General features: G+C 34.9%; 1 protein-coding gene across 1 annotated transcript in view; it reads left to right on the forward strand.

The window, feature by feature from the left end:
* The window catches only part of COL24A1 (collagen type XXIV alpha 1 chain), a 339,879-nt gene that overhangs the window by 64,850 nt on the left and 249,232 nt on the right, over positions 1-25,797 (forward strand). The window contains exons 10-13 of the mRNA XM_036256775.1: positions 4,260-4,313; positions 6,235-6,279; positions 12,466-12,519; positions 15,385-15,429. Coding sequence (XP_036112668.1) covers positions 4,260-4,313; positions 6,235-6,279; positions 12,466-12,519; positions 15,385-15,429 — 198 coding nt within the window. The remainder of the gene's footprint in view (positions 1-4,259; positions 4,314-6,234; positions 6,280-12,465; positions 12,520-15,384; positions 15,430-25,797) is intronic.

Below are 25,797 nucleotides of genomic sequence, written 5' to 3' on the forward strand. Positions count from 1 at the left end.
CACATGCGTGCACACACACACACACACACACACACACACCCTGATTTGTTTTGTACGGTTTCAAGGCCTTGACCCTTCACTCAAGCCATTTGCATGGCTGTTAGTACCCCCATCCTTGCATGAGGGACACAAATACATTTTAATAACAACCCAAATTAGGCTGGCATGCATGCTGCTGTCCATTATACACACGTGTACATATTTAAAAGTCCAAATTGATTTGGAACTACAGTGTCTAGTTTTTAAATTATGTTATTCCTTCTCTGCCCCACCAGAAAATATTATATCATTATGTTATAGGAAAAAAAAAGTTTTCTCTCTTGTGTTCAAGACAGTGTGTAGTGGGCCAGGGTGAATAAAGCAGTGTCGGGGTGGTGACAAGAACTGACGGGGGGCAGATACTGTCGCTGGAGGTTCAGCAGCGCGCCTCAGGAAGCCAGAAAGGATGCTCCAGAAAGAAATGTGATGGGGCCTGTCACTGGATGAAAGATACAAATGAAGATATAAAGGCAGCTTTCTGTTTCATTTATGTTAGGTGGGACAGTGCACCCTCTCCAGTCCCTGAGGCACAGTTCTTCAAGGTTACTAGGTACTAGACATGGCAAGCAAAGTGTAACAGGAACAGTTACTGAAGGTCATTTGAACTTTTATGGGTTAAAAATCACAAGGATGGGAGGGAAGACGGAGGGGAAAAAGTGTGTGGATCTCAATGAAGAAAACCTAATACCTCAGGAGAAAATGAAAAATTGACCTGTGTCAGTCCCAGCCAGTTGTCTCACAAATACGTCAGAACCCACTTCTGTTAGTATGCATGTTACTGTTCTGAAGCCAGTTTTAAAGGTTGGAGAATGTGTTTCAGAGTCAGTTCTTACTTTCTGTTGTAATTGTTTCCAGAAAAAAGGTCAAAATGTGATAACTGTGAGGAACAGCTAAAATCATTTTGTATTTTAACTGGAAAAGTGCTGCAGTCATTCAGAGGAGAATAATCTGCTGGAGGACCTTCACTTGTGGAAAATTTGTAAATATCTATATACTGGTCAGCAAACATTTGGAAACGTATTTATATCATTTGCACAAGCTCTATTAATAAGAGCTGTTACTTATTGAGTTTTAATTAGTCGCCAAACAGTAGAACTTTTTAACTGCAATTTGTAGTGGTGTAATCATTTATTGAATATTTAATATGTTAACTAATGTAATACTCAGCATCATGAAGAATGATTGCAGTTACCCCCACCTTTAAGAATATTTCTGCACTGTATTCTGTTTATCCATGCAGTCATTCTGTGACCTAGATACTACCATTCTGTGGTGCTAGGGAGCAAACAGACGTAGGGAGAACCCAAGGGCGCAGTGCTGGGAGTCTCCGTGAAGTCCGACTGACTCAGAGGGTGCACGCTAATGCGTGACGCGAGAAGTGGGATTGGGACAGGTGTCTCATTTCTAATTCCTCCCGAGGCTGTAAGACATAGCCCTGTGCCTAAGTTCCTCTATTCAAACTAAAGATTTAAGTAAGCCATTTAAAAATAAATTAATAAACATTTTATTTATTTTTAATTAATTAATTAATTAATTTTTGTTACAGATGTTTCTCCTTCCTCCCCCCCCCACTGATTCTCCCTCCCTCTCCCTCCCCGCCCTGTCCCCAGCTTTGTTGTCCATGTCCATTGTTCATGTAATAAACATTTTAAAGTGCAGAGTAAATTGAGTGGTGGTGTTCGGTTTGAGTTTCTTTTGAGCTTCTGTGGTTGTCGCAGTGCTTTTAGGGTATGGCAGATTTAGCATATATTTATGCCATGTAACACTGTGCTGAAGGCTAACTTGTTTGCTTTATTTACTGCTGTTCCAGTACAGCAGAACTTAGCCATCCAGTGAAGTTCTTTGTATTTTTCTGTGCAGCGGAATGTGTTAGCTCTCCACGCATTGCTTTAACATGTTCTATGAAAATCCATTCACAATCAGAGTTCCCTTATGTCTTATAACAGATTGCATTTTAACTGGATCAATTAATCTAATTTGACTAGGAAATAAAAGGGATGGTGGTTGGCATTAGTCAGATAGTGACCTACAGAGTAAAAACAGCCTTTTAAATTCATTTTATTTATTTCTATAGGCATACTTAAATATAAGGTTTTGTATGGGGCATAAACAAACAGTTGTAAATAGACTGGAGCAAATCTCTTAGTTAGAGGGCCTTTCCTACAGTAGTATTGGAAGTTATTTTCACTTCAGACCCGTATTAGAAAGGCACCCTTAAATCGTGGTCTCTGGAATGAGATTTGTTGATTTAAATCCTAAATCGGCTCAATGACTTTTCACTGGTGACAAACAATTTGTGTCTCATTTTTTTTCATCTATAAAATAGGGATAATAATACTTCCTTTATAGTATTTGAACAGATTAAGTAAAATAATACATATATGTATTTTATATATGTAAAACTTGAAATAGTTTCTGGCACATGACAGGCGTTCAACAAATGTTATTATAGAAATAAAATATCCTATGTGTAATATTGATAAGGCAATATCAAGTACATAAATATGGTTTGTGAAATATATAGTATATAATCTCTTCACTTGTAGATAAGAATTGTATTCTACAATTGTCAGAAGGCCGTTGTGACAATTTCACATTCTATTAAATTGTCCATTGTCATATATATGTATAGATGTCTTTCTGTATATATGCATGTATATAGGTGTGTGTGTATACACACACTAAAATTTTTATCTGGGTTCATATCCAGGCTCTGCTACTTCCTGTGGCATCTTGGGTAAGTTTCACAGCTTCCCTGTTAGTTTTTTCATATGTAAAAAGGAGAAAATAGTATCTATCTCATAGATGTAAAGTACTTGGTATAGTGATTGGCACATAAACGAGTACTTGGGAAATGATAATTGTTGGAGCAAGGGAAAGAAGGGAGAGAAGAGGAAACAAAATGAGACAGAATAAAATTGAGAGATGGATTCTTACAAAAGTGAAAAGAAAGATATATTAGGAGCCTAGAATGGGACACCAAAGCCTTTCAACTATGATTCTCTATTTGTGTTTTTTGTTGTTGTTGTTGTTGTTGTTGTTTTGGTTCTTTCTCTTAATTTTTCAAACTTTAGAAGTTTTATATTTTTTCTATACTTAAAATGGAGGTAAAACCCTTCTGTCTGTTTCAGAGCAGATGAGCAAAGGGCTAGTGTCTTTCATTATCTCTTTTACAAACAGCAAGCAGGAAATGAATTTTGCATGATAAATAAGGAATCTATGAAATTTACCCTTGCTATCACCATCTGAGGTAAAGTCAGCTCAACACACATCCTTCTGGCATTTCCTTGCTTCAAGAATTATTTAGTAGCCCTCAACTCTAAATAAACTGATGAATGAATGAATGAATGAATGAATGGTCAGTGAAAGAAAGTAAAAACAAATGGAGGTATTTCTTCTTACTTTTCCACTCAGTTCTGCAGTATGTTTTCTTTCTTATGTCTTTGAGTCTCCATATATCAGCCTCCCTTGAGCAAACCTTGTTTTAAATAAAAAATACAAAGTTATCAATTCAAGTTTCCTATCCAAAGTTACTATGTGAATGTTTAGATAGAACTGTGTCATGAAGCAGGTATTCACCTCTTAATATCCATTTACTTAATTAGACTGTGAATAAGTTTATACTAAGAAGGTTGCAGAGGATGGTTTTGAAGTTCACTGCCCCATTGAATCTTATAGGCCTTAGGGTCAGTTAAAAAAAGTCCCCTCTTCATTTTGTTGATGGTTTCTTTTGCTTTGCGAAAGCTTTTTAGTTTGATGTAGTCCCATTTGTTTATTTTTTTCCTTTGTTTCCCTTGCCCAAGGAGATATATCAGCAAAACTATTGCTACGAGAGATGTCTGAGATTTTACTGCCTATGACTGAGTCAAGAAGGAATTCAATTAAAAAAGATAGTGGTTATTAAGAAATGTACCAACTCTTTCTCTATAATAAATGTCTTCTTTATTTATGTAGTACTGAATGTTTCCATCCTAGATTTATGATTATTAATATTCAATGTCTCATTTCGGGCACTAAGAACAGTTTTATTTATTTTTAGCAATTTGGGGTCATTTTCATTTCAAGCAGGTGATTTCAATCAGATAAGCAATGTGTAAGAACCCTTAGTATTTTTATGAGGAAAAAAAATTTTTTTCCAAACCTGGGTATTATGAATGCATCAAATTTGTTTCCTTGGGCTTCTTTTGACTTTGTTGCATTTTATTTATTTTTCATTTCAGGGAATTTCAGGCCTCACTGGTAATATTGGTTCACGTGGTTACCCTGGCAGGCAGGTGAGGTAACTATATTTATACTTCTCCTTTCTTGCATGTCTTCTTTAATATATTGTGTGTTCTGATTTGGAGAATTAATGTTTGAATGATAATTGATTTATTTTTTTTAAATAATGTATTACCCAGAGCAAAATAATTTCAATATAAAAATTGTGAAAATCCTTCAAAATTTTTACTGCAGATGTTATTTTTTAAAATAGGAGTGGGGTTAAGAACATAGGGGTGAATATATGCCTTCTCATTGGTGTTTCAGGCTTCTTAGGATATATTCCTAGAAGTGGGATTACTGGGTCAAATGGTAGTTCCTTTTTTAATTTTTTGAGAAAATGCCATAGTGTTTTCCATAGTGGCTGCACCAGTCTGCATTCCCACCAGCAGTGTACTAGAGTCCCCCTTTCTCCACACCCTCGCCAGCACTTGTTTGATGATTTGTTGATGGCAGCCATTCTGACAGGTGTGAGCTGATACCTCATAGTCAGTTTAATTTGCATCTCTCTGATGATTAGTGACATTAAGCATTTTTTCATATGTCTCTTGGCCATTTGTATGTCTTGTTTGGAGAGGTGTCTCTTTAGGTCCTCTGCCCATTTTTTAAATTGGATTATTTGTCTTCCTTTTGTTGAGTTGTATGAGCACTGTATATATTTTGGATATTAACCCCTTATGGGACATATCATTGGCAAATATGTTCTCCCAAAGAACATATTTGGGTTCCATTTTTATTGTATGCTGGTTTCTTTTGCCGTGTAGAAGGGAGTGGAGGTGGCAGGAAGAGATAAACCAAAGAACTTAGATGTATATATGCACAACCAATGGACACAGACAGTAGTGTGGTGAAGTCAGGGGGTGGGAGCAGGGAGGAGGGAGTCAATGGAGGGAAAATGGAGGAACATCTGTCATACTTTCAACATAAAGATAAATTAAATCTAAAAATTAAAAATAAAATGGAAGTGGGTTTTTTAACCTATTTGATGTGATATGCCTTTGAAATTAAAATGCCCAAGGATCTGGTAAAATCTTAAAACAGCCCTACTGCTGATTTTATAATACTGTCACTAATGAAAATGAAGTAATGGTAAGAGTTAAGACTCTGTATCATAAATATCATTTTTAAGTAGCACAGTTATAAAAACTTGGGGACCGTTTGCAGTGCTACATACACCACTACCTAATTCTTTCATCTGAACTAAATTTAATCTTTGTATACTGTTTTGAAATGCATTGCAATCATTTTGTATTATTTCCCTTTAATTTCTTACTTTTTTACTTCATGTAGACTAATAATAGAACACATTTTCTTTCTAGGTTTTCATGAATTGATTACTTTCTCTTGAAATTAATTATTCAATTAGCATATTAGAAAACTACATTCATAATATCGATTGTTTTTTTATTCTCAAGAATGAGGGAAATAAAACTGCCAAAACATAATCTGTTAACAAAATTTTATTTTGTAGGTCATTAAAAATACATGGAGGGTACTGCATATTAGAGTCTTACCAGCAAGTGATGATTTATGTTATATGAAAAACATAAAATATAGTCAAATACTCAAACTATGGACATTTATATGAAATTAAAAATGTATTTTTAAAATTTTGGAAATATATTTTAGGTAAATTAATTATGTGTTTTTAAAGCATAGTTTTTCAATAAAAACTTATTTTTTTGGACCCGACATGTGTTAATCTACTTTATTTAGATACCTACAATATATTTGTGTGTAGATTACATACAGTGTCTCTTTTTGTTCTGAAATTCTAAAATTCCTTGAATGTATATAGTCTTCATTAGGTACACAGTATTTTGAGTTTTACACTTGTGAAAATGATACCTCTTTATATGTCCTTCTTATAAATCTATTTATCAACAACTCTGAAAAGTACTGTAGATCGATGATGATGTCTTTTGTTCACACTAGGGCTTAGCTGGACCAGAAGGTAATCCAGGTCCCAAGGGTGTACGAGTAAGTAAGCAATTTCATCTTTTTGTTAAGTAGAATGAAATATACAAAATACTTATCTTTTTCATGCTTTTGTAGGAACTTTGAGTGCAATGCAAGTTTAGCCTGAAAAAAATTATACTTGTTAAATAGATATTTTTGCTGTTAAGACTGTAGAAATAGTCTTATAGCAGTAGGTTTTATGTCATTCTTTGATAGCTCTTAACTCATTTATATCATTTTGCTAGCTCCTTGAAAAATGTCTCATGTTAAAATATGCTCCATAAAATTTGTATTATTATTTATATATAAGCATATATAGAGCTAAGAAATCACGATTAAAAATGAAGAGGCAAAAATTTATATTAGTTTAAGGCTGAGATAATATTATGATATAAAAGTATCTTGAGTGGAGAAATATCTGCAAAGAAGAAAATAAGCTTATCATATCAAGAACATTCCACTTCCAAACCATTACATTTGTTAGCCACTTTTAATCATTAAGGGAGAAAAAGAAAACATACTGTGGTATGTTATATAATGTGCTACAAATTGAAATCAAAGTTGATTCTAGGATATATTAATATAAGTATACTGAAGTTTTTGTTTTCAAAATTCTCCATTTTTAATAGTCATTTATTTTCCAGAATCTACATCTGTGCATGATAGTATCTAAAATACTTTTTGAAATAAGAAATGGATGAACTATTTAAACAGTATGTGTTCTAATGATGCTTTAAATTTGTAAAATTCCTAAACATGGTCAAATACTTTCATATATATTTTCTTTTGCTTGTCATGTCAAGTAGGAGAACAGGTACATTATCTCCTTCTTACAGACTGGAAAACCGTCAGCTAAAGAGTTTCTGTGCTTTGGCGAAGTCATAGCTGGCCAGGACCAGACCAGTCTTCCCACCTTAGCGCGGGCTCTTTCCCTTCCCGCGTGCTGTCTCCACCTTTGCATTAAGTGAAAATACAGTGGGGGAAGGTCATGTGTTTGTTATTAGAAGCTGCACTAAAAGCACGTGATGACCTGAATTCAGGAAGCAGGAAGAGTTTAGAGGACAAGAACATGGGCTTTGGAGTTAGGCCTGCTTTTCTTTCCCCCTTAACTCCTCACTCCCTAGACTTCTTACTTAGGTAGAGTTCAGCCCTTCTGTGCTTCATTTTTTTATTTTTTTGTTACTCCTCACCCAAGGATTTTTTTTCCATTGATTTTTAGATAGAATGGAAAGGAGGGAGGGAGGGAGAGAGAGAGACATCAATGTGAGAGAGACACATCGATTGGTTACCTCCCGCATGACACCGACTGGGGCCAGGATCTAACATGCAACCCAGGTACATGTCCTTGACCGGGAATGGAACCCGCCACCCTTCAGTCTGCCAGCCGACACTCTAGCCGCTGAGCCAAACTGGCCAGCCAGGGCGAGCTGCTGCTTCTTCTTCTTCTTTTTTTTTTTATCTTATTAAATGCTGATAATGAAATTTACCTTTCAGGTAGTTATCAGAACAACCTGAGCTTAATATTCTTTAAAGCACATGCTTAGCACATAGCGTGAGTTTTCTATGCAGATTATTGTTATATTGCTATTGAATTTGCGAGTCTCTTCTGTGCACAAGCTAATAACTCCAAGACACGTTATTTGGCATTGTGCAGTTTTCTCTGACTGCATTTTCTCATCTTGCTTCCGTAGTTCCTGTGACCCTTTTAAGTTCTTCTTTATGTCGTTTTTTGCGCTTTATTATTCATCCTTTTGTTCTTTTCCCCGTTTGTGTTGAAAAGTGTAGTCTAGGTTGTCACCCTTTTAAGTAGTATTTTTAGGGGTTGATGGCCAGCTTCATAAAAAGATTTTTAAAAAATAATACAAATCCAATCTTTTCTGATGATTTGATTTTTTCATTTTCTTTTGGGAGAGCCAGAGGAATCGGGAGAGCCATTTCTCTAGGTTGCACGTTTATAAAGGGTCTCAAATGTAGATTCTTGACATTAAGACCAAATGTGGTTAAGAAGACAAAAGTCACAAAACCACACTGACAAGATTACAAAATGTCTTTTATTTAATTTGTGTCCTATGACTGGACTGCACCACATGCAGTGCACTTAAAATTAATATTTTTATAGATCATGTGATACATTATCTTTAGACTGGTACTGTTATATGATAGCATTAATTGTTAAGATAATAACTTTTTTAATGTAAATGTTTAAAACAGACCGTCGTTTGTAACCCTCATTGGGCATTTCTATGAGGAATAATATGCTAGCTGCCTAATAAAAATAGACGAAGGTAAGACCATGCCTGATGTGTCCGTGGCCCTGCTGGCGAAGAAAATTGCCTCTAACTGGATATACTATCTTCAGTCCAAAAAGCAAAAGCTTGTGTGTTGTTACTATTTTTTGTTATTTGTTTCAGTACACTCTAAACTGTAGTTTCATGGTGGTGCTTTGAGAATGACTACAACCCTGTGTGATTTCTTTGGTGGATGCTTCTGACATTTTGTTTCTGTTAGAATCAGCATAACATTGATCAAGAAACCTTTATGAAACAAACACCAATGTAATTACTTACAGCACTGTTCCCTTTAAAATCTTTATTGCAAAATGTTGTGCTTGTACCCTATTCAGGCTGTGTTGAGTAGAGGTCTGACTTTTCAACTTCTGAGTTCTCAGTGATTGTTTAGTTCACTGCTATGTGGATAGCAGTTAGGGCATCTGTTTCTTTTATTTATAAGTAAAACTCCAGTTGTATATATTAAAACTAAATGTAACTGTTTTAAAGTTGAAGCTGTCTGTAGTGAGTGATCCTGAACATACATGCAGCTTGTCATCATAACCCTAAATGTTTGGAATCAGAAATACTTTCAGATGCTTCATTTAAAAGAAACCTTCCTCAGCTTCTAGATGCTTGGCTTTTGAGCAAACAAACTATAGATGTTCCTCTTATTAAAGTTAAGTAGAAGGAAACTAATTTTTCTCTTTTATTTATATTTTCTTGTTCATATAATCTGTAGAACATAGAGAATTTTAAAAGTGTTTTGCCTTGTCAAAGGAAAGTGCTCCTCTTTCTGTAGCAACAGCTAAGTAGCTTTCACATTCAGGATAAATCCCTCACAAGGTTCTTATTCCAGGCTACTTAGAATGATTCCTGACATTTACGTTTTTAAAAGTGTGATAAAATATATACAAGGGTGGGCAAAAATAGGTTTACGATGGTTTGTATAGAAAATAATACAATAATTAATAAATAATAACACAAGAATAAATTCTGTGTACTCACAACTGTAAACCAACTTTTGCCTACCCTGCAGAACATAAAATTTACCATATTAACTAATTTTAAGTATAAGGTTTAGTGGTGTCTTAGTTCAGGCTGCCATAATAAAAAATACCAGACTAGATGGCTTAAACAATAAAGATTCATATCTCACAATTCTGCAGTCTGGGAAGTCCAAGATCAAGGTGCTGGTAGATCTGGGGTCTGTGGTTGGGTCCCACTGCGTGGTTTGTAGACACCCACCTTCTCATTTCTGCTCAGTGGCCAAGAGAATAATCATTTCTCTCAAGCATTTTCTTATAAAGGCACTGATCCCTTTCATGAGGGCTCTACCTTTATGACCTAATTAATATCCAAAGTCCCTACCTTCAGATACCACTATATTGGGGATTAGGCTTCAACACATGAATTTCAAGGAGACACAAACATTCAGTTCATAGCAGGAAGCATTAGTGTTCTCACATTGTGCAGCCATCACCACCATCCATCTCCAGAAATTTTCCACCACCCCCCACCCCGCCCAAAACTGAAACTACAAACCCATCAAGCAGGAACTTCCCATTCTCCCTCTCCCCAAGACCCTGGTTGCCATTCTACTCTGTGTATGAACTTGACTACTCTATGTACTCCATTTAAGCGAAATCATATATTATCTATGTTTTAGTGATTGGTTTATTTCATTTAGCATGATTATCTTCAAGGTTAATCTGTGTTATAGCATATGTCAGAATTCCCTTCCTTTTTAAGGCTGAATAATATTTCATAGTATGAATGTTTATCTAATCATCTGTTGTACATTTACGTTGCTTCTGCCTTTTGACTTTTGTGAATAAGGCTGTTAATGCTGTATAAATTACATTTACATTTTAAATCCTGGATTATTTCTTAATGTATATTATTATGGAAGAATTTACTCTGAAAAGTCACCCATTTTCTGATTCAAATAAGTAACCTTTATTTAGAATTTAGTTAAAATGGCCTTCTGTATCTCTTCTTCATTTTTTTTATACCTTGGCTTTTCTCTGTATTCATAATATCATTCTTCTCCCATTTCCATTTCAACCTTTCTCTCTGGTTCAGAGATAATTTTTGTTTGTTTTCTCCTCAGAGCTCTAGTCTATCCTTAAGGCTTTCTTGATCCACATGACTTTCAAATCTTATGTCTCTGTATGAGCTTTCTATGAGTCTCACATTTTCAGTTCCCTGCCAAGATAATTACATTTGAATGCCTCATCATCACCACAAACTCAAAATGACTAACAAAACTCATCCTCTTTCTACCAAACTCACTTTTTCTATTTGTTTGTTTTCCATATTTCTGTCAGTCCAACTGTAAACCTTAGAATTTTCTCTGCCTTAATCCTTAGGGACATATACAAAGACCTGTTGACCCATTGTAATCCTAGTGAATTTTATAAACTGAAGATTTGATTATATCAAAATTATGCCTAATTTTTTAAAATGGTCCACTGTATAAATTCCAAACTTCCATCATTATGTATAAGACTTTTTATGATGTGATCACTGGCACCCTTTATAACCCCACCTCTTGCCTTCCAACCACACAGAACTATTTGCAGTTTAATGAAAATTTGATGTCATTTTATTCCTATTGATTGATTGAATGATCAATGGTACATTACGAGCCCTACATGGAATGCCTTCAAGACTCAGCTCAAATGTTGCCTTCTCTGTAAAGCTTTACTGAATTTTCCCTCTGGACAAAGTTGGTCATTCTGCCTCCAAAGTTTCCATTGCATATTACATTTATCACATCACATATCACATAATGATGTCACGATTCTCAAATGATATTGCAGTCATTTACTTGTATGACCCTCGTTTCTAATAAACTATGAACTTCTTGAGGGCACTCATTTTCTTATTCATCTTTATAATCCCTGTTCCTGACACAAAATGGGCACTAAATTAACCTTTTGTGAATCAATGATCCGGACTGATATTCCTTTAAATATGGACCATTGAAAGAGCCTTCTAACAGCTTTTCCTGTAGTCAGTGTTTCCTATCTTAGAAGTATTCTGTATGTCGTCAACAGATCAATATTTTGGAAACACAGTTTAACCTCGGGATTACCATAATCCCCCAAAGTCAGTCGCTTCCAGTTGTCTAAAATATAGTCTAAAATTCTTGGCCTGAAATTTAAGTTCTCCTTAATCTGATCTCTTAACTACTATACACTTTATCTATTAAACTGATGAAACAGGTTATTGCCACAGGTGAGATATAACTAAAGTATGTTAGGATAAAGCACTTCGCATAATTATTTATATGTGCTCCTTGTTTCTTAGACCAATTGGAATCTTCAAGGGGGCTCAACAGGTCTTTGCCCTTATCCAAAGCATCTTGCACATAACATTCTGTCAGTTACCATTTAAAAACACTCCCTGAGTTCTCTCTATTGTATCTCTTCTCCCTGTATTTGTTCTGCTTGGAGTGTCCTTCCTCTGTCCTCTGCTTGTCAAGATTGTACCCATTCTGCAGGCTTATCTCAAGTGCCAGTGTCCTTCGACACCTTCTTCGATCGCCTTGCCCTCTTGCCACATTAGAATGAATCTCTTTCTCCTCTGTACTTCTTTTCTGTACTTGTTATAGTTTTTTGATACCCCCATCCTGCTTAAATTTTAGTTGAATGTATACGTGTGTTCTCTACCCTCTATAAAATTCAGTGAAGAAAAGGATTTGGTCATGTTGATTTTTATTAGCCACCATGTCTTAAGTTGCATTCCCTCCATTTTTTTTTCTTGAATGAAGAGATTGATTTATGAAAAGCAATAAGGTGAGGGAAAGTTACTCATGCTGTGAAGCTGTATAATTTCACATTACTGTGAAGAAATTGTAAGTATCTCTATTTGGAACTACTTACAGGGTAAATGCTCAAATGAAGTAACATAAAGATTATGTGCTTACTTTAAGGGTTTTATTGGTTCTCCCGGAGAAGCAGGACAACTGGGACTCGAAGGAGAAAGAGTGAGTATATTTTCTTCATGTATTATTTCTAAAGTGATATACATATGATAATGTACACTAGGGGTCATAAACTCCCGTGTCGGTCAGGTAATCTCACCGAGTGAAGCAAAGCCAGCTTTGAGAAAATCACCTACCAGAATAGACGTCGATTCTCTTGAATGTTACCAAATTTTGTTTTGAGAAAGTAAAATGACGTAAATATATATGGCTAGCTATTTTAAATTCAGTTAAGAAAGCACACGTTGGAATATCAAAATATGTAATTAGGAACATTTTATTTTGTAATTCATTAGTTTTTAATTTGAGTACAAACTCTTTGCAGGTCTTGTGTTTTATGGTGCAATGTGCAGTGAATAATTTGTCCTTGGTATATATATGTTTTGTTTAGTTTAATAATGAAAGATTTCATTCAATAATAAAAGATAGCTGTTCTTAAATGTAGGTGCTTGTAATTGGGGACATAAAAATATATATTCAACCAAAATTTAAGCAGAATGGAGGTATCTAAAGACTATAACAAGTACAAATAAAGACAGAATCTTGGCAAAATGGTTTTAGATACTTTACAAAATGAATCAAGCTATGTACAGAGGTCTGGCATTCCAACTTCATCTTATCTAGTTTTAGGTACCATTGCAGTTCAGTGATTTCTATTTGCATACCTTCATTTACATCATCAATATTAATTGATAAAGTAAGAGTAAATAATATTAACATATTATAAGGTTTGAAAGCAAAACAAAATCATATTTAACTCTATTATTATAGAAGTGCTGTTCAGGCCAAAATTTATTTCTGGAAACTGACTTTTGCAAATGAAAGCAAACCAAATTTTTCTTTCCTAGATGGACTTTTCGAACATGTAGTTTTTCAACTGCATGAATTAAATTGCATTTTCTTGTACTTACTTGTGAATGCCCCTCCAGAGAAGAAATATTCAGAGTTTAAATGTGCTCTAATGACAATCAAAATGTTCTGTCTTCTTTGGTGAGATTTGCCCTTGGAAAACATACAGGTTATTTGTTACACTTGCAAAAGATATCTTCAGCATGATCTCACAACTAAACTACTTAACTGCTTTGTGATACATCAGACTGATAGATGATGTTTCCAATCCATCATGCAACTAATTGAGCTACTTCTCATTGATCCAATATAGTTCACATTGTTAATTACTTTGTTGCTCATACTACAATCCTTTCCTGACCTCTTGTCATGAACTTATTCCTAGTAATTGATGTAGTAAATAAATCAAAGTTATATGTCATGCAAAATGTTACCATCCGGGATTTGAGGATTCCAGTCCTGACGCTGACCTTCAATATGGGCACTGCCTGCAAACATATCCACTAATTTTGACCAGTCTGTGTGAAAATATTAAGACTGTTGCAAATTATAAATATAAGATCACTTTGTGATATTGTATCCGTCATGAGTACCATGTCCTTATATCATTTGGCTACTTAAAATTCTGATTGAAACCATAAATGATATAGCTAACTGGGTGTCATTATTATGTGATAAAACATTTAAGTAGAGAAAAGCAGAAGAAAACAACATAGTGCTAATCATTCCTGAAAACAACTGGAAAGAAAAAGTCCTTTCTTGAAGTTAATAATACATATAATATTTATCAAAATATATGTGTATTTATGAAAAAGTGCTTATATAATTCTGTCTGCACTATACTGAGCTTTAATGAAGCTACTAAAATTTTAGAAAATAATTATTATATATTTTTTTAACAAAGGTTGGGTATATTCTATAAAGTTGCATATAGTGCTAATGAAATGAGACTTATTGCTCACCTGTGAACTCTCTTTTGAAAGAGGCATTATATGAGTATTCCTCAAACACTGATGAGCTGAAAATAGATAGATTACTTTAACCAATGATACCTTCGAACTTGTCTATATGTACTATAAATGCCAAACTACATGTTTCTCACAGATTTTGTAGTCTCTAGGGCTTATAAATAGTTGTAGGTCTCAAAGTGATTGTATCAATTAGAATGCTTTGGACTGCAAGTTACAGAAAGCCCCCCTCTAACTGGCTTAGAAATGAGGACATTTTTAATAATGGTAATAGCAGATTGTTTACTGAATGGTTGCATATGTGCAAGGCCTGATACAAATACTTTCTATTAATTAACTCCTTAATACTCACAACACCCAGTGAGATAGTTTACTGTTATTATTCTCAGTATAGATGAAGAAAATGAGACACACAAGGACTGTATGCTAAGCAGAGCCAGGATTTGAATGTAGATATTCTGGCTCCAAAGCCTGAATGCTTAAGTACTATGCCCTACTGCTTCTTACATGACCAGAAATCCAGAGGTCAGGTGGGATCTAGGCACAGTATGACCTTGAGCCCAGTGCTGTCATTGTCCTTCTCTCTGCTTTGCCTAATGTTGGCTTTGTCCTGAGGCTTGCTTCCCATGTGATTGTTGGATTGCCAGTGCAAGTCTAAATGTGCCCTTGGTCATGTCCAACCAGATAGACATGGGGACAGAGGGGAAGTTACTGGCTTTGGGTATGGAAAGTAAGACCTTCCTGTTTGTCTGGTTGTGCCAGCTTTTGTTGTGTGCCTGCCTGTGGACAAATAACCATCACCAGAGGAATGTCAGGATTCCATTGGGAAGTACAGATGGGATAGATTCCTGAATGAAATCAGGATTCTGTTATGAAGAAGTAAAGGGTCCACTTCAGTTACATTCATATATTTAAATTTTCCTGAATGGCACACTAATTTAAAGAACACTTTAATTTTTTTTGGCATATTTCATAATTGATGTTTGAGAGAAAGTGTCTAACTCAATTATTTATTCAACCCGTATTTACTTTCTTTTCTTTTTTATTCTAGGGTGTTCCTGGCATTCGTGGAAAGAAGGGTCTTAAGGGAAGACAGGTAGTTTGATTCTTGTTTCCTGAGGTTCGGTTTAGAGCAATACAGTTAATTATGTGCCTATTTCTGACCTATTAAAATATGAATGTGGTTATTGTTCACAATCCATGTCATTCAACAGAATTTAATTTTTACCACTTTAACAGTCTAGCACATACTACCTGAGAATGTAAAGGAAGATTTAGATTAAAAAATAATTTAAAATTTGTCACTTCTAACTCATTTAATGTACCACTGGAAGAGACCTTTTCCCCTATGACAAAGGGCTGAAATGTTACAGAAAATACATGAACAGTTTAAAACATTCATGATAGCACGGTTCACCCTCATGGTTTAGAGGTTTTTACATGCCTGCTTCAGATGTTAGATGAGAAACTAGTTTGCTATAGCTTCTTATATTTTCAGGTTAAAAAAATAATAATAACGGAAGTGAATTTTTCCAGATAATGTAATGCTTTTCAGAGATGGGTATTTGACATCACCCAATACCCATTATTTAATAAATGAGAAAACTGTGGTTCAGGGTAGCATCCTCAGGTTATCCTGGCTGGGTTAGTACAGCTAACTAGCCAGCTGCTTTTCATGTGTGCTGTTTTTACTGCTATTCAGAGATATTTACTAGGGTGAGACATTCTGTACTAAACTGTGTTCTCTAGTCTATGAGGAAGAAAATTGCTTTTCATGACACCTTTGCTAAAAATTTGTGTATATAAATAAAATCTTGAAGATAATGCTGAAGGATTACAAATCTCACCAGAATATTTATATAATTTTAAAGTATTTTATTCTTTGAGATTTGCAATAGTTCTTAAAGATAGATGTTAAAAGACATGCTCAGAATCTCCTACTTAAAATTGGTAACATCCAGAATGGAGCCCAGCTCCTCTGAATATAACTCCAGGAACTTTTTTCTTTACTTCTTAGATATTCCTGCTGTGTCTTCTACTCACTGCTTAGAAGAACATGGTTTATTTTTTCCTGACATTTAGACAAAACATGATAAACATTATTTTAAAGTTTCACTTTAAAGATTTTAATGTATTAAGATTGAATTTACCAAACTGTCAAGAAATAAAAAATAAGCCAAATATTTTGTTTTCTTGTACTTACATTCAACTTTAAGACTAATCTTAGAGCAACAGCAGGAACTGTTACCATCACCATTACTGTCATTACCATTTATTATTCTCAAGCACTATGCTAAATATTTTTCATGCCATCTCATTTAATTACACTCTACTATACTTGAAAATGTTAGTATGTTATTTTTTAACGATTTAGCCCTCAAACACATACCCCAGCAGAACAACTACTCTGTTTATTATGTGTGAAATATTTAAAGTAAGTATGCCGATGTATGCCTTGGCCAGTTTAGCTCAGCAGTTAGAGCGTTGGCCCACAGACCAAAGAGTTGCGGGTTAGATTCTGGTCAAGGGCACCTGGGTTTTGATTCAGTTCCCAGCCCTGGCTGGGGTTGTGCGGGAGGCAACCAATTGTGTCTCTCTCACATCAGTGTTTCTCTCTCTCTTTCTCTCTCTCCCCACATTCTTCCCTTCTCCCCTCCCTCCCTCCCACTCTATCTGATGATAAATGGAAAAATATCTTTGGGTGAGGATTAAAAAAAAAAAAAGCAGCTGTAGGCTGTCTCAAAATTGATAGTAGGTTAAGTTTACTTTCATTTTTGTATTCTCCATTCTGTGCTTAATTTTTTTCCATTCTCTTCTTATCAAAGTATGCTGTCAATAAAAGAACTGATTATTTATGCCACTATATAAATTACTTCCAATGCTTAAAGTATTACCTTACCTAATAGCAATTATATTTTAAATGTAGTTTAAGACAAAATAAGTAATATGTAATGGTGGAATTTTAGGCATGGGTGAGAAAATATTTTCTCAAAGCTCCTATGATATATCATTTCAGTAGCTACCAACTTTATTTATTAATATGACTTGTCTTATATAAATATTACCTTTATCTTGGCAATGTATAGGTAATATCTAGTTTCCTACTCCACAATGAACTATAAAATCATTTATGGACATTTATAGATACCTTCTGGGTTTCTTACTCCATGGAGAATTATCCAACACATGCTATTTATTTCAAAAGGGGAGTTCCAGGAAAACTGTGGAAAAATAGTGAATGGAATGATTACTGGGTTTTTGTTTGATTACATTCTTCTTTATATTACAAAATTTGTAGCGTTTGATTGATTTAAAAATGCATGCTTTTGTAATAGATTTAGATTCTTAGAAAAATTATATTTAAAAAACACATGTATCCTATTTTTCCTAAATAGTGTTTATAATAGAAAATGTGTCTGGTTCTGTAATATGTCATGTATACTCTACGTACTTTTTCTTGTCTTTGCCACAAAATGATTTGGCCACATTTATGAGGAAATCGCTGTATTTAGAGTAAGATACAGTTACAGCCACAAGGCAAATTATGCCAAGGCTGACCTCACAGACTCTTTCAGAATATTATCCTACGTTTAAGAGCTCCCTATATCCAAGCTCCTGTGACAAAGCTCCCTATGTTCTGTTCATTTTAAGTAAAATCATTATCATACAGCTTTGACGTTAAGTAAGGGCGAACATATTAGCGTGGGACATTATGCATCATGGGACACTTGTATTTCAATGTTGGTGATTAAAATCCCATGAGAAGAGCGGTCTCATTGCTGTTTAAATAACAATAAAAGGAAAATATTTTTGTATAATACATCCATTCTCTATGATGTGGAAAGTGTTAGTTGCGTGGACCACAGATATGGCCACTTTTTCTCGGTAATATATTAAATCACGTACTGATGTTGTTAAATATGAAGTACATGTTCTAATACAGAAGCAGAACCAAAGGATTCCACGCCTCCATAAAGAAGATGACAGAAACCTGTGCATCTGAAAGAATATTACAGAAACCTAGAAATGCTGAAATCCTAAAGTACCTGTATCTGAGAAACTTTGGCTATACATGTGTCAAAGACCGTTACTTCCAGTTTTCTGCTGTTTCCGAGCTATTTAGAAGTATGAGTTGATGCTTCATTAGGGTGCCACTGCTCTGTGGATCCCATGTTATTTAATTTACTATCATTAGTATGAATACTATTAAAAGATGTATTTTGTTGCAATTATTACTCCTCTTTAATTGAATTAGTCTTTCTGTGTTTCAAATGAGCTCATTTCCTCCAAGTTTAGATAGCAAAAGTGTTCAGTCTTATGAACATAGAATAGTATGATTCAGTTTTAAGTAATTATTGTCACATAATTTGAAGAGCAATAGTAGCTCTTCCTAGGTAACTCTTTAAGTTTTATGTAACATTTTAAACTTAGATTTTTTTTTAAAGATCTCTGAAATTAAGACCAGAAACTGATCAAATAAATTACTTCCCTTTCTGTATTATGGATAATATGAAACACTGTGACAAACAGTGAAGGTAGTAGGCATAGAAAACTTTGAAATCCAAGTTCAGGTTGTTCTAAATATTAATCAAGATGCACTTCTTTGGATTACTGAGTTGGTTTCTAACCTATGTACTATGGATCAGTGGTTGATATGAATAATTTTGTATGTATCATGTCATATATACATATAATATAGAATCATAGAGGAGTGGCGAAAGTCCTGTTTATAACTATTCAACGAGTTAGTAATATAGCTGAGTTCAGGTTTTGAAAGATGTTGCTATAAATCATATACTCATATAGCTAGCCAAATGACCACTTATTTTCCTGAGTAAACACTAAACATGGAATTAAGTTGTTGTGAGCCAACTTCCTTGGGGATGTCTGTATTTTTTAAAATAAAATTATAGGTTCATAAGTAAGAGATATCTTCTCCTAGACAGCATAAATATATGAATACTATTGAAAATGGACATGTTGAACATAATATATTATTTTGGTTATTCAATAATTATTTACTATTTAGCCTCATACTGGTATTTTTAAATTTAATGTCTGTGTTAGAAGTTATTTCCCATTAAATCTTACTTCCCAGAAAACTCTTTTTTTCCCCCAAATAAAACATGCTTATTCAGTGTTTAGGAATTGAGTTGATATTTGTAACAAAATCTGTTTTTGTTTTCAACCAGGAAAAGTAGAAAAACTGGTTTTGTTAGGAATTTGGTTTATTTTAGGATGAAAGAGTATGTAAAAGTAGTTATATTAGTAAATTCATTTGTTCGTTGGTCTTAGATTGTTGGCATTTGAGAAAATTTTTTCTTGCTTGTTTTATAAGTTATTTTTATTTCTAGATTAGGATAAAGTGCTTACTAATCACTACAATGATTTCTAAAGACCTCATGTGATCAGTTATTTATTAGTCAATATTGTGTACTCATGCTTTTGGATATGAGATATAGTTCCTATCTCTTCCTCTCCTTCCCTCCTACACTTCCTACATGTCACAGTTAGATCAAAATCCTTATGGTCAGCTAACACTAGCGGACAGCCATGGCGTTCTAGATGCATTCAGCAAAACCAGCCTTTGAAGATGGGAAGCCCAGGAGACTGTTAGTTAATTCCTTCGTTTCACTATATGTGAAGAGAACTCAAGTCCTTTCTCCAGAAATCTAAATATGATAGTAAACAATCTTTATTGGTCAGGACCCTTTTTAAGCTTCACTGGAGAACATGGCTTTTTAAAAATTGATTTTAGGAAGAGTTGAAGGGAGAGGGAGAGAGAAAGAAACATCAATGTGAGCGTGAAACATCAGTTCGTTGCCTCCTGTATGCCCCACACCAGGGATCAGACCTGCCACCTGGGTATGTGCCCTGGCTGGGAATTGGAACCAAGACCTTTCAATGTACAGGACGGCACTCCAACAAATGGAGCCACACTGGCCAGGGCTGGTGAAGACTGTTTTAAACACCATAGAACCACTGTTATATTTTATATACTTTACTCTCTTCATTGGAGAAACTTTTTGGAACATATCTAATACAAGTCAGATTTTTTAAAAGCATAAAATCACCCACTGATTTATAATAAAAGAATAATAAAAAAGAAGCATGCTATTTTTTAAAAAACAGGGGAAGCCCTGGCTGGTTTGGCTTAGCAGTTAGAGCATCGACCAGAGGATCAAAGAGTCATGGGTTTGAGTCCAAACAAGGGCATGTGCCTTGATCTCAGTTTGTCTCCAGCCCTGGTAGGAGTCGTGCAGGGGGCACCCAACTGATGCGTCTCTCTCACATCAATGTTTCTCTCTCTCCCCCTCCCTTCCTCCCACTCTGTCTGAAGGTAAATGGAAAAATATCCTCGGGTGAGGATTGCAAAACAAATAAATAAATAAGAAAAAACAGGGGAAGCACGGAAAGAGGATTTGTATGTATTCATTAACTTCAGATTTTATTTATATTACATAATTCCAAGTACCTTCCTTTTTAATGCAAAGTTTTCAAACTTCATTCTGTAGTGCCTCAGTCAGGAAATGCTACAGTTGCTTTGAAAGACAGCATTTAACAGGGCCCCCAGATTGACTTAATCTGTAGTCTCTGGTACTAAATTGGCTATGCATATTTATATGGTTCCACAGACCTAAAATACTAACTCCAGAACTCACTTGCCTGGATTGAAGGTGAACATGAAATTGGAGATTGAAGTTTTACTCTCAACAACTCTCAAACTGTTGTCAAAATATAGAGGTTTTCCCTCTAGAGGGAAGGGGGTGGGGTCTGGGTGGAGGGGGGGGGGACTGGGGGCATCTGTAATAGTGTCCACAATAAAAATAAAAAATAAATATTTTGTAACAAAAAAAATTATAGAGGTTTTCTAAGGAGTTTTTCAGACCTGATAGGAATACATTATAAGCAAAATCATATTATATTTAAAGTTTGACAAAGAGAAAAAGTGTACTCACTTTTTTTCCTATGAAAATCAAAATATCACAGCCTTACAATAGTAGAGAAAATAATATCCTTAAGATACTGTAACACTCGGATCTCAGAGATGTTTACTTTTCTAATTATAGAAAGGAGCATCTCCTCTTCTTTTCTTATACATCTTTCTATTACAAGACTCTATTTAAAGTAAACTGTATTTTGGCTTCTAACTCCAGTGTTAGAATTTCAGAATATGAAATCCTTCTGTTAGACATCTGTTATTAGTTTCTATCTTTAGCTCAAGACCATCTTAAATTTGTATTGCACAGTAGTATTTCATACACATACATTTTGTGAGAACTTTGGAGACTGTTTTCTTTTGCCTGGGAAAAGTTTGCAGTTAATTCTGTCATAAAGTACTGCTGTTGCTAGAGCATTACGAAAACACATTGATTTTTCAGTGATTTTGCCTCTTTCAGGAACAATGTACTTTCTGGATTCTGCTTTACTGGGTGTAGTCCATAGTAACCATATTTAGCTAACTATAGTTTAACAAGATGTATGGAGGAGCCCAAGACTTTGAATTAAACCTACTTTCAAAGCTGGGACAGGAACTAAGAAGAGGAATACTCAATGAACTACAGTTGATAATTTGGGGGAAGTCTAGGCAGAGCTAGTTTTCATAGAAATATGACACCAACAAGTGGACATTCAGCCAGGCAGTTATTTTCAGGGCAGATACATTAGGGGGAACTCAGAGAATCTTGTAGTTTATCAAAACCAGCAATGTGAGAAGGTGAGTGCGAGTACGGCAGTGAGGTTTGGCTTGGGTTCAGGGACTGTATTCTCCGTGTGGAAAAATGGCAAGAATAAGGTGGGGGCCCTAGTGATTGAGGGATAGGACATGATATTGTGTACCAAAACTGGTTCTTTTGCACAAAAATGAGGGAGACTCCAGTTCCCAAACTGGAGGACAAGGTTGTAACCAGTCTTTAAGAACAAGGCGGGGACTTGGCTCAGACCGGAAGTCCAAATCATAGCTAAGTTAGCAGTAAGCCGGACTTGATGCTCTGTCTCTGAGAATTGAGTGAGAACTCCTTAGGCTCCTACCTAAGTTTAAAATTAGTCCCAGCTATCGGGATTGGCCCTTGAAGTGCGGATCAAATTGTTCTGTGAGGAAAAGAAGGGGGCAGAAACTGGATCATCACAGAGCACTTCACATTCGAGCCTATTCCTACAATAATTGTGTTTTGTGTTTGAAGGATTTTAAAACATCAGGATTTCTTGGTAATATGCATTCATATGTAGAATATGTAGAATTAACTTCTAGGTTTTAGTGTTCCTAATCCTAGGTAAGTTAGTGTGATTGTTTCTTTTCATTGCTTATTCTTGGAAAAAGTTGAATTTCTATTTTTATTGGTAATGCCTATTTAGTGTATATGCCTTTTATGATAACTTTATTTTTATTTTAGATTATGTTGTTTCTAAATTTTTGTTCTTTAGAAAGAGCAAAATATTTTCATAGTTACTTGTAGTCTTTAACAAAAAACATTGCATTTCTTTTCTTTTTTAAAATTTTAGAAATGTAGTCATTAGTATTATATGGCTATTTTGGTCCTCATCTTTCTCTAAATATTTTATATGTACTATTTTTCTAATTTCTATGTAGAATGAAGAAAATAATCCTTTTACTAGACTCCCTAAGTAATAAGTTCTTCACTGTTTCAAGATATTTAGTAATACTACCAAGTGTAGTATCTAAGTGTGTCCTAAAATATTACCACTGCATATATTCAGGCATGTGAAGTCTTTTGTTCTTAGTGTTTGAAACTATCATGTTTGATAGCAGGACCATAGTTAGACTCAGGCAAAGAGAGAAATTTGATCTGGACTCTGTTCTTTTGAGGACCCTGAACATCACAAACAAATAAATATATTTAATAAAACCATGGATACACCTCTCCCTCAGGATCCAGCACTTAGCATTGGCGTAGTAACCCTAGACATCCATTCTTGTTATTATATGTTCATTATTTATTACTGTGTAACAGAATACTGTAAGTAGTTTAAAACAACAACAAACATATATTATTTCTCAAAGTTTCTGTGGGTTGGGAATTTGGGATTGGCTTATTTGGGTGGGTCTAACTTAGGGTTTCCCATGAGGTTATAGTCAAGATTTTGGGCAGGATTGTAGTCATCTGAAGGCTTGACTGGGGCTGGAGGATGTGCCTTGAAGGTGGCTCACTTACTGGCTGGCCATTTTGGTGCTAGTTGTAGGGAGGTCTCACTTCCTCCTCTTGGGGAACTCCACATGGCAACTTGAGTGTCTTCATGACATGGCTGGTGACTTCCACCAGAGTAAGTGGTCCATGAGAGCAAGGTGGAAGGTGTTGTAACTTTTATGACCTAGCCTTAGAAGTCACACACTATCACTTCTATATTCTATTGGTCACAAAAACCAGCCATGATTCAAAATGGGAGGGGACTACATAAGGACATTAATACCAAGAGATGTTCTCCATATCTTTTGCCTATAACCTCATATCTGAATGCCATGAATGTTTGTAGATGGTACCATTGCCATCATTAGAGATAAAAACTGCTCAAGATGGTGGTGAGGGTTTGAGCAGGCAGTAGAAGCTCTTAGGTAAGAAGAAAAATAAATTAATTGAATTATCTGATTCTCCTTTCAGCGTGAATGTAATAGTCTCTTGTACAATGAAGTACTCTTTCCCCATAATGCAAAGCTGCTATTTTCTTGCTTCTCTTTGTGTTCTGATTTATGGTTTCAAAGGCAGTAGAAACAGTACAATATTTGCAACAGCTGCACCCAGAAATGAGAAGCATTGCATTATTAAACAACTCATATTCCTCCTAAAATTGCATTTCATAGGTATAGACACAAATACATGAAGCACAACAAAAATTCTGTATGTTGGCAACTAGATGGGTATAAAATGCTAGAATGATTAAGTTTTCAAATGTAGATATTTAATTAGATTAAAGTAAAAAATTTTAAGAAGTGAATATAAAAGTTTTAGTTTAATATTGATACTCATCTATTGTAATTTATAATGAAATATAAAAAGCAGTAAAAAGATTCAGAGGTGATTTACTTAAAATTTTAAAATCTAGAAACAATGTCAGTAGGCTTATATTGAGCATTACCATAGAGTAAAATTTGCAAATAGGACTTTATACTTTCTATATTTAAAGAACAGTTAATTACCAATTCTGTTACTTCTCTATCCGTTGCTGTATAAAATTACCACAACCTTACTGGCTTAAAACTACACTCATTTATTATCTCACAGATTTCATAGGTCAGCAGTCCAGATATTACTTAACTGCTCCTTCTCAGGGTCCTAGGGCTCCACTCAGTGCCAGCTGGCTGCATCAGCATCTGGAAGCTTGACTAGGGAAGAGTTCACTTCCAAGCTCACTCTGGGTTATGAAAAGAAATCATCTCCTGAAGGCCATAGGAAGGTTACAGAACAGCAGGCTTTTTGCTGGCTCTTGGCTGTAAGCCACCTTAAGGTCCTATGGACTGTCCACAATTCCTAAAGGTCACCCACAATTCCCTGCCATGTGGGTGCTTATTTCATCAGGCTAACAAGGGAAGTCACTAGCTCTGGGCTGCTAAGTTGGAGTCTTATATGGTGTAACATAATCACATCAGTTACTTCCTATCACCTTTGCTATATTCTGTTTGTTAGGAGAAGCAAGTCATAGTCTCACCCACACTCAAAGGGAGGGTATCCTAAGAGGCATGAACACCATGGGGTGGAAATCATTAGGTGTCATCTTAAGGTCAGTCCACTATACTGATCAAACAGTGGAATTGATCAAGAAAATTATTCACAATGTGAAGAGATCAACTGAAATCCCTAAAATGTCATGTTCTATATTTATTTATCAAAACAATAAAAATGTACAAAAGAGGATATGCACAACACAGAAGCACTAATGCAACTCTGGCATGCCCATTAGAAGATGATTGTAACATTCGTGAAATGGGCAAATTGGGCAAGAAAGGTAAAAACTCAAGCTTTCCTATTGATGATAATCCTGGAAAATGGACATTACATCTTGGTAGTGTGCGGATATTTCTAGGAGAGAACAATTTGATTTAAATTAATGGTTATAGTTTTCCAGTAGTTAAATAGGAGAGAAAATTTAGTATTTTATTTTGTAGCAAATTCAAGTGGAGAAAGAAATTGTTTATTGTATTCTAAGTTCAAAGTCAACGTGTTTTGTCATTGTTTCATATTTCACAACCAATCTTTATGATCACTTTTTGGCAATGAAGATATATGGCTGCCAACATTAATTTTTATTATTAAAAGAATACAGAACCTCCCTTGCATTACAAAACAAAATATCATGCATGTAGTTACCAGAATTGAAATAACAACTGAATAAACAGTGAATAAGCAATGACATTTTTAATAATATAAAACATTGGCTTGATGTTCTTCAATAGAAAATAATGTTCAATATATACCCAAATATAATGACTTTTGATGGCATTAACTGTACT

The sequence above is a fragment of the Molossus molossus genome, unplaced genomic scaffold (assembly GCF_014108415.1).
Source record: "Molossus molossus isolate mMolMol1 unplaced genomic scaffold, mMolMol1.p scaffold_m16_p_12, whole genome shotgun sequence".
NCBI classification, from domain to species: domain Eukaryota; kingdom Metazoa; phylum Chordata; class Mammalia; order Chiroptera; family Molossidae; genus Molossus; species Molossus molossus.